The sequence below is a fragment of the Strix aluco genome, chromosome 12 (assembly GCF_031877795.1).
Source record: "Strix aluco isolate bStrAlu1 chromosome 12, bStrAlu1.hap1, whole genome shotgun sequence".
Taxonomy (NCBI): domain Eukaryota; kingdom Metazoa; phylum Chordata; class Aves; order Strigiformes; family Strigidae; genus Strix; species Strix aluco.
This window is the reverse complement of record NC_133942.1, coordinates 20,738,377-20,753,126: the sequence shown is the minus strand read 5'-3', so window position 1 is coordinate 20,753,126 and position 14,750 is coordinate 20,738,377. Positions and strand designations below refer to the sequence as shown.

Genomic DNA, 14,750 nt, shown 5'->3' with positions numbered 1-14,750 from the left:
AAATCTGTATTAACCGTTCAAGCAACCTTAGCATTTCAGCAACAACAATTGTAATTAATTCAGTTGGATTACTTATGCAAATTAAAATAAGTAGAGTTTGGCCACTGCATCCTTTTCTAGAAAACATGAAAATACAAATTTCCTTGGTTAAACTGTGTTCTTGCTTGCAAACACTAGCCAGACCAACACCTGGGTCCCTGAGAGTCCATGTTACAGCTCATCAGTCTCCAAAATACAAGCTAACTTTGGTCAGCTATACTGGGATATTGTTTATTGTTAAATGATGCTCACTGTGGTTTACGCTAATCTCTGCATTCTCACTAAATCTCCTGATGTACTCTAGATATTCATGCACTCAGGTACTATTGACCAATTTACTGTAGATGCTCCAGCCCCAATTCAGCCCTAGTGAAAAAAGGCAAAAACTCCCTCTGCAGTGATATTTTTGCCAGCCTATACCACGGTTGAAGAAACTTGCATTTATCAGACTTCATGGAGCCTTCAACACCCTACTTAAAAAGAATTGAAAGGGGTTCGGAAATGAGCAAAGTGCTCAAATATATTTACGATCCTCAGGAAACAGGGACAGGAATAACCAGCAGCAAATACTCCCTAGGATTCATGCAGGTGTTAACAGGTATCTTCACAAGCAAAACATGGTCAAGTAGCTAAATTATTTTAAAATGAAAAATGGTAGAAAAAGCTACAATTTTGCATTTAATATCAAATAGCACCTTCCAAAAGCTTCACCACAGCATCCTTTGGGACTTAGCTATAAGGCACAATGTAAATGTAAAACCTGACTACAGCTCCTGGAACTCTTACATGCAGTCAGTGCTCGGCACAGGAACGTAATTCCCATAGACGTGGCTGCGGATGGCAAGGCACATAGCTTCACTGCGATCCGAAGGCAAGATCGTCCCCGACCTCGTGAGGAGGCCCAAGTTGTGATAAAACGTATTGCGTTGCTCTGTCCCATCTTCGAGGAAGAAACAGTGCCCCAGAGTGTCATAGCCAATGGTGTCTTTTACCTGGAAAAGAGTATAAAGGCCATAGATCGCAATGCTAACAGCAGGAGGAACTATAACTGATGTGCCTTGCTTATCAATAAATTCCAGAAACACTCACGGAGTGGTTTTGCCACCCCTCTGCACAGCGAGCAGTGCCTCCATAGGTGTCAGTCCCGGAGCTAACTCGAACCACATGAAGTTTGCATAACTGGGGACTGATCTTCTTATACAGCGAAACTGCTATTAAAATTACTCTGAGGAAGACCACATGCCTAATTAAAGGAAAATTGCAAAATACTGGATTTAATACTGCCCTCAGATCTGAGAGAGAATATCTGATTTGGTGTCATGGAGTAAATATCTGCGTAAAGATAAGTGTGTCTCACGTGATAAACTAACAAGTTAGGATGGTTAATTCAGAAATTTTCATGACTGCAACACTTCCCAAATAAAATAAGAAATTCTTTAAAATGCACCATATGAATTAATTTATATTGTGAAGGTTTCTGTTCTTTCCCCTCCACGCTCAGAAGGTGCAGGGCCACTTCATTCCTGTAATGATCAGCTTGGGCAGAAATGGTATTTTACTGTATCAATCTATTTAATATTAATTGACATGCACAGGGATATTGCATTAAACCCTAAGTTGACCAAGAGGACTTAGCACAAGCCTCCTTTGATGTACAGTCTTATAAAGATAAATTCAGAAATCCTTCTTTTAAATGTAAATATTAAGTCAGGCTAGTTAAAATACCAGCTATTTGTTACTAAATCTTACTGAAACCTTAACTTTGTACTCAAATAATCCCTGTCAGCATATTTATTCACTCTTCAGGCATACAAAATTTCTGTTGACGTCAGAGTTATGTCCATATAAGACTGCAAGATTAACTAATATTAACCTACTTGGTTATTTCTGTATACAGAGGAATACTTGAACTAAATCCATTTCAAATTCATATCCTGTGATTTCTCCTTAATGGGCTGCAACTGTACATAACATCTGGAGTCACAAAAAGTATAGTCCCCATAGGTATATCTCTACTCGATTTCATTGTTTTCCTGGCAGTCACCCCTCAAACTTGTCATCTGCTGCCTTTGTTTCGGCCCTGATGAGGTGTTCAAGAGAGAGTTAAAAATAAGGCACAACACAACCAGGTACCCAACTCCGAACTGATACAGTTTGGGAAATCCACCGAGATCCTGCACACGCAGGTACAGTAGCTCGGAGTGAGCTTCAAGGAGGGTAACCCTGAACATATCCCTACCAGCTGAGTCTTGGAAACGCAGATAGGAAATGGATTTAGATAAAAATGCAAGTGTCCTTGCCAACCTGCTAAGACCAGTAAGCCTGGGTACTTCTACCCTTCCAAACCATGGGCAGAAGCTGCGCTTCTAAGGAGGCCATGGAAGTCTATTTTTGGAAAGACACTGTAACAACAACCTGCTTGCTGTTTTTTAAACAGCATTTCACTTGTAGAGTCTCATTCTTCTGAATTTAGCTGAAGTTTAGCTAATCTGTGCTTCAGACAGCTGCATTAAAAACCAGCCTTGTATCTGAAACCAGGTTTTAGCTTTAATTATCGCGATTAGTCAGAGCTTCAGAATCATATGGCAGCCCTGAACACTTACATACACGAAACTATATTGATCATTTCTCCTAACCAGAAATAACATAATTTAAAGAGCACTGAAAGGCAAGGGTCCATGCCATTAGATCAAAACCCCAATAACTGACCAATTCTGGCATATCACAGAAACTACAAGCTTGGAAACGAGCCCACCTGTGGCACTGTGACAGCAGCATATTACTGTATGTGCCAGCCTGAAACACCGTCCGCAACACAGGCTACAGCCCCCATGGTGTGTCCAACACCAGATGATTAAGATGCCTCTAAACACTGAATTATATATAGCTCAGCAACACAATATAAGTGACCTTTATGCACTGCAACATTAGACATGAAACACTACAGTAGTCTGCGTATGCCCGAGGTGTGCCAGGGCAGGGAGAGGCATGTGGCAGCCCGCTTTCCGGCCACGGCCAGTAACCCAAGCTGTGTGCGCCGCGGCCGCCGGCTTGTGGAGCGGCACAAGCCTGGCACAGGGGAGCAGCAGATGGGAGAAGGGCAAAACACAAACCACGGCACTCTGGCAATGTACTTCTAAAATTACATCCTCTAAACTGTCAAGGCAGGAGGGGGGAAAACCCACCTATCTGGTTTATTCTGCTTCAAGGGCTGAATTTCATAATCTGATGCTAAAATGGGTACCCATCTCTGTTATTAAACTGCCTTGCTCTGACACACGTGCTCTTCTCTCTAGCTGCAAATTAATTTATTTTAAAGCAAGGCTTTTTATTACATTTTAATTACTGTTTATCTTAATGACTATATTGAAACCACAATATTCCTCCATGGAATCACATATTTAACCTTTACTACAAAATCTATTCACTGGTCCACGGACTCACAGCCCTCAGCAGTCACATGCAGGGAGGCTGAATCTCACACTGGGATTCTTGATTTTGCAACTACTGCATCCCACGCATCCAGATAAACCCTTGAAAACCTCAGTTCTGATAAAGAGCAAGAACATACATCATTCTTCACAGGACCAATATTAGGTTAAGGCTTAATTTTTCATCCCAGGCAGGTTCTTTCAATTCCAGAGGTTTAATACCATCGGGAGGAAAAAGCGAGTTAAACTACATCCACACATACTGGGCAAGTCTCCTACCACCTAAGGGCTCTGTACACGAAAGCAGGCTCTACAGCCAGAGCAAATCACATATATGAGAAGGCAAACAATAATTTAGAGTGATCTGGACAATACAAATCCATTCTAGGATGCATGAAAAGTGCTCCCAGTTGTGCAAGTCCAGTGTCACATTTTCATGAATACATCCTTTCGGGGGGGACCCTTTCACACAAGGGTCCTACCAGAGTGCATCTATGTCACATCTTACACAGCTTTACATCCAGGGTTGAGAAGAAGTTGTCAGGAAAAACATGGGAGGTCATGGATAGTTCAGGGAGTATCTCTGCCTGATGACACATCAGGTGAATGAGGAAATGGCCACAGACACCAGAACACCATTCAGGGTCCTGCAGAGCACACAGCAACTGGACACGTCAGGACTGGAGAGGGGATCTGTCTTTTCCAGCTGGGACATGTATGGCTTTTTTGTGGGTTTTTTTTAAGTTCCTCTCCACAATGCCCTTGTGGAGAGGATCTAGGTCAGAGCCAAGTTCCTGAGGGCTTTTCTGGCACTGAAGCAGCCGTTTGGGTCTGTCCCTCTCATATTCCATTCCCTTTGTCATGTGAATATTTTTGGATGTATTTCACATTGCCCTGACTTGAACAACCCCTGTCTTTATCTCCTTTGCAATTAAAGATCCATTGCTTCAGTCAGGTCCATTTAAAGTCCGCTGCTCTCATTTTAAATGAAAGTTCCTATTATCACAAACTGTTCAGAACACCCATGGCAAAGATTTCACTAGATCTGATCACACCTTTAATAATATTAATTAGCCAATACTAAGAACCTGAAATTCATTTCAAAGAGCTGCACTATCAGAGCAACAGTCCTAACCTGAACAGCAGTCAAACGAAGTTGACAAGTCAGGACATTTCTTGGGGACAAGATGCCTTGTTTCAGTATTCTGATTTCTCTTTCAATCACAAATGGCTCTTACTGCTTAGCAGTGCCTAAGCAAAGAAATGAACTTGGTACTAATAAAATAGGTCTCCTACCAGAAGGCCATGAGTTCCATGTATGGCAACACACCTAGAGAAGCAGTGGTGGATAGCCAGGTTATCAAGGTACGTTGGGCGTTCGTATCCTCCTCTCTCATCCACATCCTCAGCCAAATGAAAATGCACAGGGTAACTGCCCAGGATTTGTTGCCCCATGTTTTTTAATTCCACTCCTGACATGTGAACAGAGCTAAAATTCCTTAGGATCTGTTGAGACAAATGTAGACCCAAGTACGGCATGACAATATAAACACATGCAAAAAGAAAAACATTTTTTTTTTCCTCTCTTTAGGCAATATGTTTGCAGAGTAAAACAGGACCTGATCCCAGAAGGAGGTGTCAGCTCCCTGCTCTGACTCACAGCAGTGCAGCGCCTGCAGAGCAGCGTGCCAGCGGGTGCACACCTATGGGCACGGGGCTGCCAAGGAACAGCTGCCAAACTGCATGTGCAGTGCTTAGCAAGAGCCGTGTGTGACATGGCTCCGGTCAAGGTACTCCTGCCAGCTACAGAAAGGCGTAGCATTTACCACCAGGCTCTGTTTCCTGGCCACTTTATCTCAGTCAAGTGATTTTAGGCCAGACCTGCACAGCTTCCCAACTCCCTCCAACTGGTAGAGGAGTAATTTTACACAAAGCCCCTCAACAGCCACCAAGAACACACGGGACAACCAGGAGAGGCAAAGCACAACAGGGTGAGACCCAGCACTTCTCTGAGCCATGAAGGGAGCAGGTTTGCTCTGCAGGAAGCACAATTTCTTCAGTGCCATCTCATGAACTAACTTCACACTGACCCTACTGACAGGGATGCCACTAAAGAATCCCCTCTAGCCTAGAGAAAGGTATGTTTCTGCATACACGGTGAAGAAAATGGCACAGACTCACTGCAAGTCTAGTTTTGCAAAACAGACCAACAAACTTTTCTCTTCTTCACAGACCAGTATACTTTTTCCCCCAGACACAATGGTAGTTTCCTGCATTATGTTGGTTGTTTACAAACCAGGAAAGGAACTATCTGAAACCACCTACAGGCATACGCATGAAAAATGACTCACTTTAATATGTCCTCCGAATGTATCAAAGGAGAAAAACTGGCATTGATTTTGTCCATAACAGGAGTCTTCCATTTCTCCTTGAATAAGTATATTTCTAGTCAGAAGTCCAACCTCTGCCCTCATATCGACGCCATCTATGACTTCTCCAATGTGAAGATAAAGTGGGCTGCCTGTGAAAATCAGAAACATTTTTATTCAGGGTGAGCACAGCATGTTCGTTACCGCATTGCTCTAAGCAAGCGCACACCTTTCATCTAAGCAATCATCGAGTCTGGGGACATGCCCAGTTGTTTGTATCTGATCCCAGAGGAGAGCAGCACCTCCCCTGGCTTCTACAAAGGACTGCTGCCTCTGGGCAGACTTTCAAGTCCCGATAAAACATTGGGGCCTTCAGCTCTCATAGGTGCCCACATGTTTATGGGACAAAAACTAGCTAAAAAGACAAGTCAATGTAGAATGTAAAAGACAAGACAATGTAAATATTTACTGCAAATGAGTAAGTAGCTTGATAAAAATATTTCATACCGTCAATTTTCACTTGATTACTTTTACATTCAGGGCAAGGAAGGAGATTAAACTCTTCAGCCTGATGCATAGAATAATCTGTACTGGCAACAACGATCCGGTCGCCAGGTAACCAACTTGAAACCTCATCCACCAAATGAAGAATTATTCCTTTGGACACTTCCACTTTAAAACCATTATGAGGCACCCCTGAAAAATGAAGCAATCAATTATTTCTACAGATGCACATGACAGAATCATGCAATTAGCCAAAGAGCATACCAGCTTAATTTTTATCTAGATAACCACATGCAATAGAAGTGCTCTAGCCATCAAATACATCAGTGTCGTCTCTCTGTAGGCAGCTAAAAACGTTACTTTGTGAGAGTACTGCTGTTAGTTTGGTCACCGTCCACATGAGCAAAAGATTAGGGTATTATTATCATTGCACTGTTCAGATTCCCAGCAGCCACAAAAAGCAAAGCAACGGAAGACAAGCAATGGTCAGGGAAGACTAAACCTTTTATCCATCCACTGAAAGCAGTCACAGTAAACCGGGTGCCATCATAGGTGAGGAAATCTCTTTGGGCTACGGCTAGCCCCGTTGTTCCATTCCCGTGATACTCCCGTTTATCTTCCGCTGGGGAAAGCTGACCCCCTCCGAGGATCCCCACCAGCGCCCAGGGCTGCCTGAAGGAGACCGGGAAGGAGCGAAGCGAGCGACAGCCCGAACCCTCCATCCCCCAAAGACCTTGGGCCGGAGGGGAGGGCGCAGCGCGACAGGCCTCCGCTCCCTCCATCCTTCCCTCCCTTCCTTTCCCCCAGCCCGTGGCGCCCGACGGGCCTGGCCGAGCTCCCGGGCGAGCCCCGCCGTCGGGGCGAGCCCCTGGCCCCACCGAGCCCCCGGCCGGGCCCCGCCGTCGGGGCGAGCCCCCGGGCGGGCGCGGCAGCGCGGCGGCCCCGGCGCGGAGCTGTCCATGGTGGCGCCGCGGGCCCGGCCCCCCCCGCCCCGCGCCCGCCGCCCCCCGACCCGGCCCCGCGCCCGCCGCCCGCCTCACCTGTAGCCCAGGCGGGCGATGTACCTGCTGCCCAGGCGGTCCCGCAGCAGCAGCCGCGTCTCCAGCGTGAGGCTGCGGGCGGCCGAATCCCCCACGGCGGCCGCCACCACCCCGCCGGGGGGCTGGCGGGCCAGGAAGGCGAGCAGCCGCCGGCACTCGCCGGGCCGCAGGTGGGTGTCGAAGCGCCCCGCCGCCAGCACCCGCGCCGTGCCGGCGTCCAGGATGCGGAGGTTGAGCCCGCGGCTGCCCCAGCGCTTCTCCGAGGAGTAGGGGCCGTGGCGCAGCCCGCCGGGGTGCAGCGTTTTGTCCAGGAGGCTCCAGGAGCGGGGCCGCCGGCCGTGCAGCTCCAGGACGCCGCCGCGCCCCACGCCCACGAACTTCTGCCCGAAGCCCTCCACGGCCGCCCCCTCGGTGGCTCGCCCGTACAGCGAGATGGTGGCCCGCGAGCCGTAGGGGCAGCGCTCCGAGCCGATGTGCAGCTCCCCGCCGTCCTGGATGAGGATGTAGCGGGCCCGCAGGGTGATGGGCGGCCCGTGGGGGCGGTCGGCGAACACCAGCCTCCCTGGCGGGCGAGCGGAGAGGAGCGGGGCTGGGGGCGCGCACCGCCGGGGCCGGGAGGGGCCACCCACCGGCAGGCGCAGCCGGGCCCCCCTCGCCCCCCTCCCGCTCCCGGGAGCAGCCGGCGGCCCCGCTTACCTCCGTCGCGGATGACGAGGGAGTGGAAGGCGGCGGAGCTCTCGAGGCGCAGGGCCGCCCCCCGGCCCACCACGGCGGCGCGGCGGGTGTCGGAGCCGGGTCGCCACGGGGCGAGGTGCGGGGCGGCCTCCGGGCAGGGTCCTGCAAAGAGACGGGCGGCAGCGGCGGCGGCGGCGGGGCGCGGAGGGGCGCGGAAGGGCGCGGTGGGGCGCGGTACCGACCTGATGCGCTGCCGCCGCTCGCTGCTCCCCGACGCGTCCCGCGGCGCCGCCGGGACCGGGACCGGCTCCGGGTCCGGGTCCGGCGCGAAAGGCAGGAGGAGACGCGGCTCCCCGGGGCTCCCCGCGGTCGGCGCGTCCCGGGCGCGCCCGCAGCCGCCAACCGCCGCCCGCACGGCGGGACCGGGGCAGCCCCCGCCCGCAACACGTGCGCCGCGCCGGCCCTTCACCGCGGCCGTGCGCGGAGCCGGCGCAAAGGCACGTTTTGCTTTTGATGTGTTTCTTTTTTTTTTTTTCCCCTGCACTTAACGTAGCGAGACCGAAAACAGCAGTCCCCCCCCGCCTCCACACAACCCCGGAGACGGCGAGGCAACCACAACAGCAGGACGAACAGCGAGCCGGCGAGGAGAAAACCCCAGCGGCGGATCGACGAGAAGCACCGGCGGGTTTCAAACTTGGGCTTGCAGAGACCGCTTACCTATCCCCGGCAGCGCCGAGCCGCAAACTTTGTACGTCGCCTCTCGGGAGCTCCCGACGCGGGCTGCTGGGCACCCCGGCGGCAGAGGCAGGGGCAGGCAGGCGCAGGCAGCTCCCGCTCCTCCGCTCCGGCTGCCTCCCCTCCGCTTCCCTATTTATATCCATCTTCCAACCGCTGGCGGTGCCCGCACTGTTTACAGCAGCGGAGCTGCTGGCTCCTCCCAGCCGGGGACGATCCCTCCAGCCTGGACGTATATCTGCGACCGGCGCCCCGCTGCCCGGGGCTGGGGGGAGCCCCGCTGCCCGCACGCAAAGTTCTTCTTCCCCGGCTCCGAGGCCCTGGGGGCTCCCCGCCGGACTCCCCGGGGTCACGAGGAGCGGGGCGAGGCTCAGCCCGGCCCAGGGGGGCTCTGTGCAGACCCGCAGAGCAGCCGGCTGGGCTCAAAAGCCCCATGCGAAGTGTGCGGCTGGGGGGCCAGCTGCCTCCCCAGGAAGGGCAGGGGGCTGAGGCACTCCGGCCCCCAGACCCCGATGCGGTCACCAGAGCTTGGCATTCCTTGGCCCTTCTCGGGAGGCAGCTGGCCCCTCTGGCACCTTCCCCCGGGGCCGTTTGGCCCTGTGCTGTCCTGCCTCTGGCAGGTCGACAGAGAACGCCGTAACCTGGTGGCTGCAAAAGTTCCCCCGACAGTGAGTGAGCAGAGAGGTATCTGCCACTTCACCTCACATCACCTGCCAAATCAACCCACAGTCAGAGCCCGCGGTGAAAGGGAGGAAAAGCCTTAGATTGTGCTTTGGTGCCTCGCAGAAACCCATGTGCTTTTACCCCCACGGCCTGGGACTGCATTCCTGGCCTTTGCAGATTCCTGCCTGGACTCCAGTCTCAGTGGACATGGCGCTGCCTACACATCACACGCTGGTCTGTGTTCCAGGAACCAGAATATCACATTTTTTACAGGCTCTAAAATACAGCATAACTGAGCTTCCAGGTGACACATAAAGACAGGTAACTGCTTACTGCGGCCACTGCCTTCTCCCTTCCAGAGTCTACACACAATCCCTCATCTCCACTCCAGAGCCCAACATCCAGAGAGGACAAGCCAGAAGCGGGCAGGCAAGAGCGCCAACCACTGCTCCTGCCCCGGGCCAAAGCCAAAGAGGTCCAAAGCCACAGGTGCTGCCGATCTCAGAGACATTTGTGTGCCATCATCTGGTCAAACCGTTCCAATCTGTCACCTCTGAAATTTATTCCGCTGCAGGATTTCTTCTGACAGAGGGCACAAAGAGGCTATAGTCATGTTAATAAGGAGCAAGTGCTGTCAGACAAAATACGGGAACAGACTGGAAGCAGGGGGGTGGGTGAGGGGCACAGCCATGGCCCACGCTCCAGACAACAGCTCTGGAGAGGGAGCAACACTCACTTGTGCTAAACAAAACCCATCCGCTCTCTTATACCCTGTCCTGGGACCCAGAGAATTGCTAAATCTGAAGATAAGCATCCACCCTAGAGAAACAAATCCAGATAACACTCCTTCATTTCAATACTCCATAAATACAGGGCAACGTTAGAGCTGCCACCTTTGATACCGGCTGTTCATCTATCATTTAGTGCTGGCGCTTCTATTCCTGTCTCAAACAGCTTTTGTCATTTTCCTTCCAAAAAAGCAGCACTAGTCAGTGTTGTGCATCCTTCTTATCTGAATATGACATATATGAATGCAGGTCATGGGAAAGCAGAGCTGTTATCAGAGGTATAGGAGGCTGTGCTCAAATTTTTTTGAGAAAGATTTATCTACTGGTAGAAGATTCAGGCAAGATAAGTCAAACAGGAGTATTTTGTCTTAAAACACACTAAATTCTCTGAATTCAATGGTTCTAGAAGTGCCAGCTTCAAGGTAGAAGAGAACTTGAACCTTTATTTTACACCTGCTGGGGCCCTAGAAATTTCACACATCTTTACTTAAAATATTTACTCCATGCAAAAGATTTCATGGACTTGCAATCTAAATAAAAGGCAGCAATGATTAATCTAACATAGTAATAGTATAAATAAATGTAACACAGGCTTTGGTTAGCACTAAACTTTGTGCAGGCCTTATGAAATGATCAGCAAAGCCAAAGTCACTCCTGTTTATATGGGACTTCTCCTGAACAAGAACCCCAAATTTTTAAGGTGCAAACATGGTTTAAATCCTTCAAAGTTGTCTTCCCTCTGTAGCCTCAAAATCCACTGAAATACACTGGTCTGATTCTTTTTCTGAAAGAACTACTTCCAGGTGAATTATTTCAGTACCATTTTTCCCCCACATTAAGTTTTCAGTGGCCTGAGGAAGAAAATTTCAGAGTAAATTAGACTGGACCTATCATCCTGTTTTTCTAAAGATTCCTGTCTCTGTTTAAGGAAAACACAGAAGCGCCTATTGCTATCTGTAGTTGGTGCTCAGGAGCTAAACTGTTTCCCTTTTGCTCTTTTCTAAATTTCATTTTTGAAGCTGCTTTCTGTTTTGCAGCAGCGCCGGTTTGAAGCCCGCGCCGCGGCGCTCGGTTACGGGGCGCAACCGCAGCGCAAGAACATTCCCAAACATCTTCACACCTGCAAGTGGGAAATCGTGACTAACACTCGCTGCCCAAAACGTATTGGCTGGTGTAACTCTTCCTCACAAAAACAACCAACCCAAACCTTCTTTCGTGCGTTAGTGTTGGTTATGAACTAAAGTTTACTCTTCTAACAAACAAAAATGGGTCATTTTCTGTAATACACTACCAGGTATGAGGCAACCTCGACCCTCTCGTGTCTCAGCGTGTCGCAATGACCACGATGCTTTGCCTACAAACACACCGTAACGTTCCGTAACAAATATCGATGACCAGCGAGGTTTCACTTCAAGGCAGAAAACAAACCAGCTCTAAATGAGTCAGCGGTGGGTGAGGTGACTCCGGAGCACAAACACCTCTTCCCGCAGATGCTGATCTCACAGCAGTGCAGAGAGGACGGATCCTGCTCTGCAAGTGATTTTCCCTCGCGGGACGGTTTCCTGCTTCCTTCTTACTACTCCCAGAAAGGAAGGAGAAGCGGAGTCAGCAGCCCCCCAGCACCCCCCGTTCCCACGGAGCAGGGGACTGGAGGCTCCACGGCACCCGGCGGGGCGGCGCCAGCGCCACCTCCCACCCGGCTGCCCCCAGCCCCCGTGTCCGAGACCCCCCCGCGCCCCGCACGCTCAGGGACGGGGGAAACGGGCAGCGGCCGGCGGGGCGCGCCCTGTCCCTGTCCTGCCCTTGCCCCTGCCCTCGTCCCTGTCCCTGCCCCTCCCTCTGCCTTGCCCCTGTCCTGTCCCCGTCCCTGTGGCGCCGTGGCCGGCCGGGCGGCGTCGCCCTTGCACAGCCGCTGCTCCCGCTCCGGGCAAACCTGCCTGCGCATCCTGGCCGCGGGGCATTAGCTCCTACATTATACTAACAAATAAGATTTTATTATTATTATTTTGTTCCTCTTCCCAGCCGCATTTCCTGTAATTCTCCTCTTTTTTTTTTTTTTTTTTTATAATTGATTTTGCATTCTCAGTATAGCGTAGCTCTATTTCCACAGGCAGCCCCCAGCTCGGAGCAGGGGAGTGGAGCACATCTGTTTCTGGTGGCAGTGGGAAGCAGCGCTGGGCTAATGCTCGCGTTGGAGCTGCACTCCTGGGCTACCCAGGCCTGGGCGCCCCACCGAGCCGGGTACTGCGTTGCCAAAACGTGGCTTTTAGTGCCCATACTGACTCTCACAGACTGTCTCCTTATAATGGCCCACCTGCGGCGACTGCCCTCCGCACACCATACCAGCCTTCATCTAGCATCTCCTCTTCTGCAGAGCACAACTGCTTCCCACCTGCCTCATCACAGGCCTCCTGCTTAGGGCTGAGCACCCCGAGCCCTGGCTCTAGCTCAGCCTGAACGCCGGGTGCCAGCTCCTGGCGTGACACAAGACCACCACAGACCAGATCGCACCCAGTGATGTCCAGCCCTCACCATGGCAGCACAGAGCCTGGCCCCACGCCTTTGCTCTGCCAGCACCAGAATGCATCTGAGATACCAAAACCACATCTCCTCCTTATATACCTACCACTTTGTTCCACTTTGGGCTTTAACGGTGTTTTCCTTGGTTTAAGGATTTGCTTCTTGAGCAGAGAGAAGGCCTTGGACTGCTGAGCTTCAGACAACACTCCCATATTCCTGAGGAGCTGGAGCACCCTGCGTAGCAAGAACGGCTTCACCTTGAGCTGGGCCACCTTGAGAGGACTGACATGAATTTTGGGCAGGTTGACTTCTCGATCACAGTTATAAAACCGAAAGAGATTCCAGGCCAAGCTAGGTCCAAAGGTATCCATTAAAATATATCTGGAAAGTTTAAGGAGCATGTCACAGGATAACTGCTTTTCTTGTGGTTTCTGGCCCAGGTTCTGACTTAGCAAACTTCTCCTTCCCTGGTGACTCAGGAGAGAGAGGCTCCTGAACAGGCTGGAGGGTTTGTACAAGCCCACGGTCCCGGGAAGGGTTTTCTTACTGTGCAACAGTCTTTCATAATCCATATCCCACAAAGAGCTGTTGGGATTCAGGCTATGTTCTGAAATAATCGTAAATGCAGTAAAACCTATTAAACATAGACAGTGAAGAACCCCAGTGCATTTGTTTCTTTAAAATAAATATATATATCTACATTTATCAATGTTCTGCTGTAGCCCTGGATACAGTGCAGATGGCTACACTACTTCGACAAACTTACTGAATGTTTTGACAGGCCAAATCAATAGATTTGCAATAGATAGGTTTTCAGGTACTATAATGTAATAATGATCATCTGTAACTTTTAATTTAAACTAACGTTTTCTCTACTGCTCAGGAAAACTATCTTTGTTATTCATACATACACTTCAGAGTACACAGATTCCTAAAAAAAAAAAAAAACCATCAGCAGAAGAGTATGTGCTATTCCATATATGTTTTCTGAAAATTATTAAGAAAAATAATGATTCCTATTAAAGACTACAAAAGCCTTTTTCACAAGAAAGGAAAGTTTTACACTCCAGCTGGGCCATTTGCAGACTGGGTCCAGCCCCAGGGCCCAGCACAGCCTCTAGGTTTCCAGTGGATATAGGCTGGGTTTAAATGAAAGGCTCAGTTTTGCTTTCTAGATGATCTCTCTGGTCTCTGCCTGCTGATTAAAGCCATTAGCCTGGTGTAACAGGGTACAGCTGCAGCTGCTCAAAGGCTGTAGCTTCACCCTGCAGACAAGAAGGTGCTGGCATGGGAGAATCGGGACTCTGGAGCTTAAATTTGCTTCTAAGGTAGTGCCCCTAGCCAGCTCTCCTTCATCGAGGCTGAGCCTGAAGATTCAGTTTACGCTCTTGAGAACTGATCAATAAAACAATTAAAAACAACATAAGTAGGCTGGGACTTCATGATAAGTAGGGCTGCAAACACACAAGAAAGCTCTAATAATTAAAAGGGACAAGGAACCCAAAACTTAATTGGATCATGCCAAAAGTATTTGAAATAGTGAATGTTGTAGCATACGGCATACTGCTGAAGGCTGGAGGTCACGTCCTGGGAGCCCTGGAATGTGCCTGAAGCCCTCCCTTTCATTTCTAAACAGAGAACAAGATTTTTAAGAATGTTCTTCTATTTCCTAGAGGTGGATCCCAGTCCAGCATGTTTGAGAAGCTTCAGGTATGTTTTTTTAATTTAATTCAAGATTATCAACTTCAGGTAGTTGTAATTTACAGTCCAGGGGAACCCTTGCATATTGTAATTGTATTAGTTCAGTATTCTACTATTATGTTAGAATTTTACATAACAAAATGCACATTTATGGCTGTAATTCATCCCTGAAATAGAACGTTGTATTACTTAGAAACCGCAAAATATGACTGCTAGGACTAGATGGCAGCGGATAACTCAGGAATATGTCATAGTGCAAGCAGCATTTTGCATCTTTACTGCGTC

General features: G+C 49.9%; 2 protein-coding genes across 4 annotated transcripts in view; both read right to left on the bottom strand.

Moving 5' to 3' along the window:
* Window positions 1–8,986, bottom strand: part of CEMIP (cell migration inducing hyaluronidase 1) — a 114,259-nt gene extending 105,273 nt beyond the window's left edge. For 2 of the 3 annotated variants that reach the window (XM_074837202.1, XM_074837205.1), the window contains exon 1: window positions 8,776–8,985. The gene's annotated coding sequence lies outside the window, so the exon portion shown is untranslated. Of the gene's footprint in view, window positions 1–8,775 lie in introns of all 3 variants that reach the window. The other variant, XM_074837206.1, reaches the window with a different exon arrangement.
* Window positions 1–13,165, bottom strand: part of LOC141928548 (cell surface hyaluronidase CEMIP2-like) — a 54,839-nt gene extending 41,674 nt beyond the window's left edge. The window contains exons 1-9 of the mRNA XM_074836942.1: window positions 12,871–13,165; window positions 8,776–8,925; window positions 8,080–8,601; window positions 7,384–7,945; window positions 6,846–7,015; window positions 6,347–6,535; window positions 5,822–5,991; window positions 4,767–4,976; window positions 826–1,031 (exon numbers count right to left, since the gene is read on the bottom strand). Of these exons, the coding sequence (XP_074693043.1) occupies window positions 826–1,031; window positions 4,767–4,976; window positions 5,822–5,991; window positions 6,347–6,535; window positions 6,846–7,015; window positions 7,384–7,945; window positions 8,080–8,601; window positions 8,776–8,925; window positions 12,871–13,165 (2,474 nt within the window). The remainder of the gene's footprint in view (window positions 1–825; window positions 1,032–4,766; window positions 4,977–5,821; window positions 5,992–6,346; window positions 6,536–6,845; window positions 7,016–7,383; window positions 7,946–8,079; window positions 8,602–8,775; window positions 8,926–12,870) is intronic.
* Window positions 13,166–14,750: the final 1,585 nt, after the last annotated feature.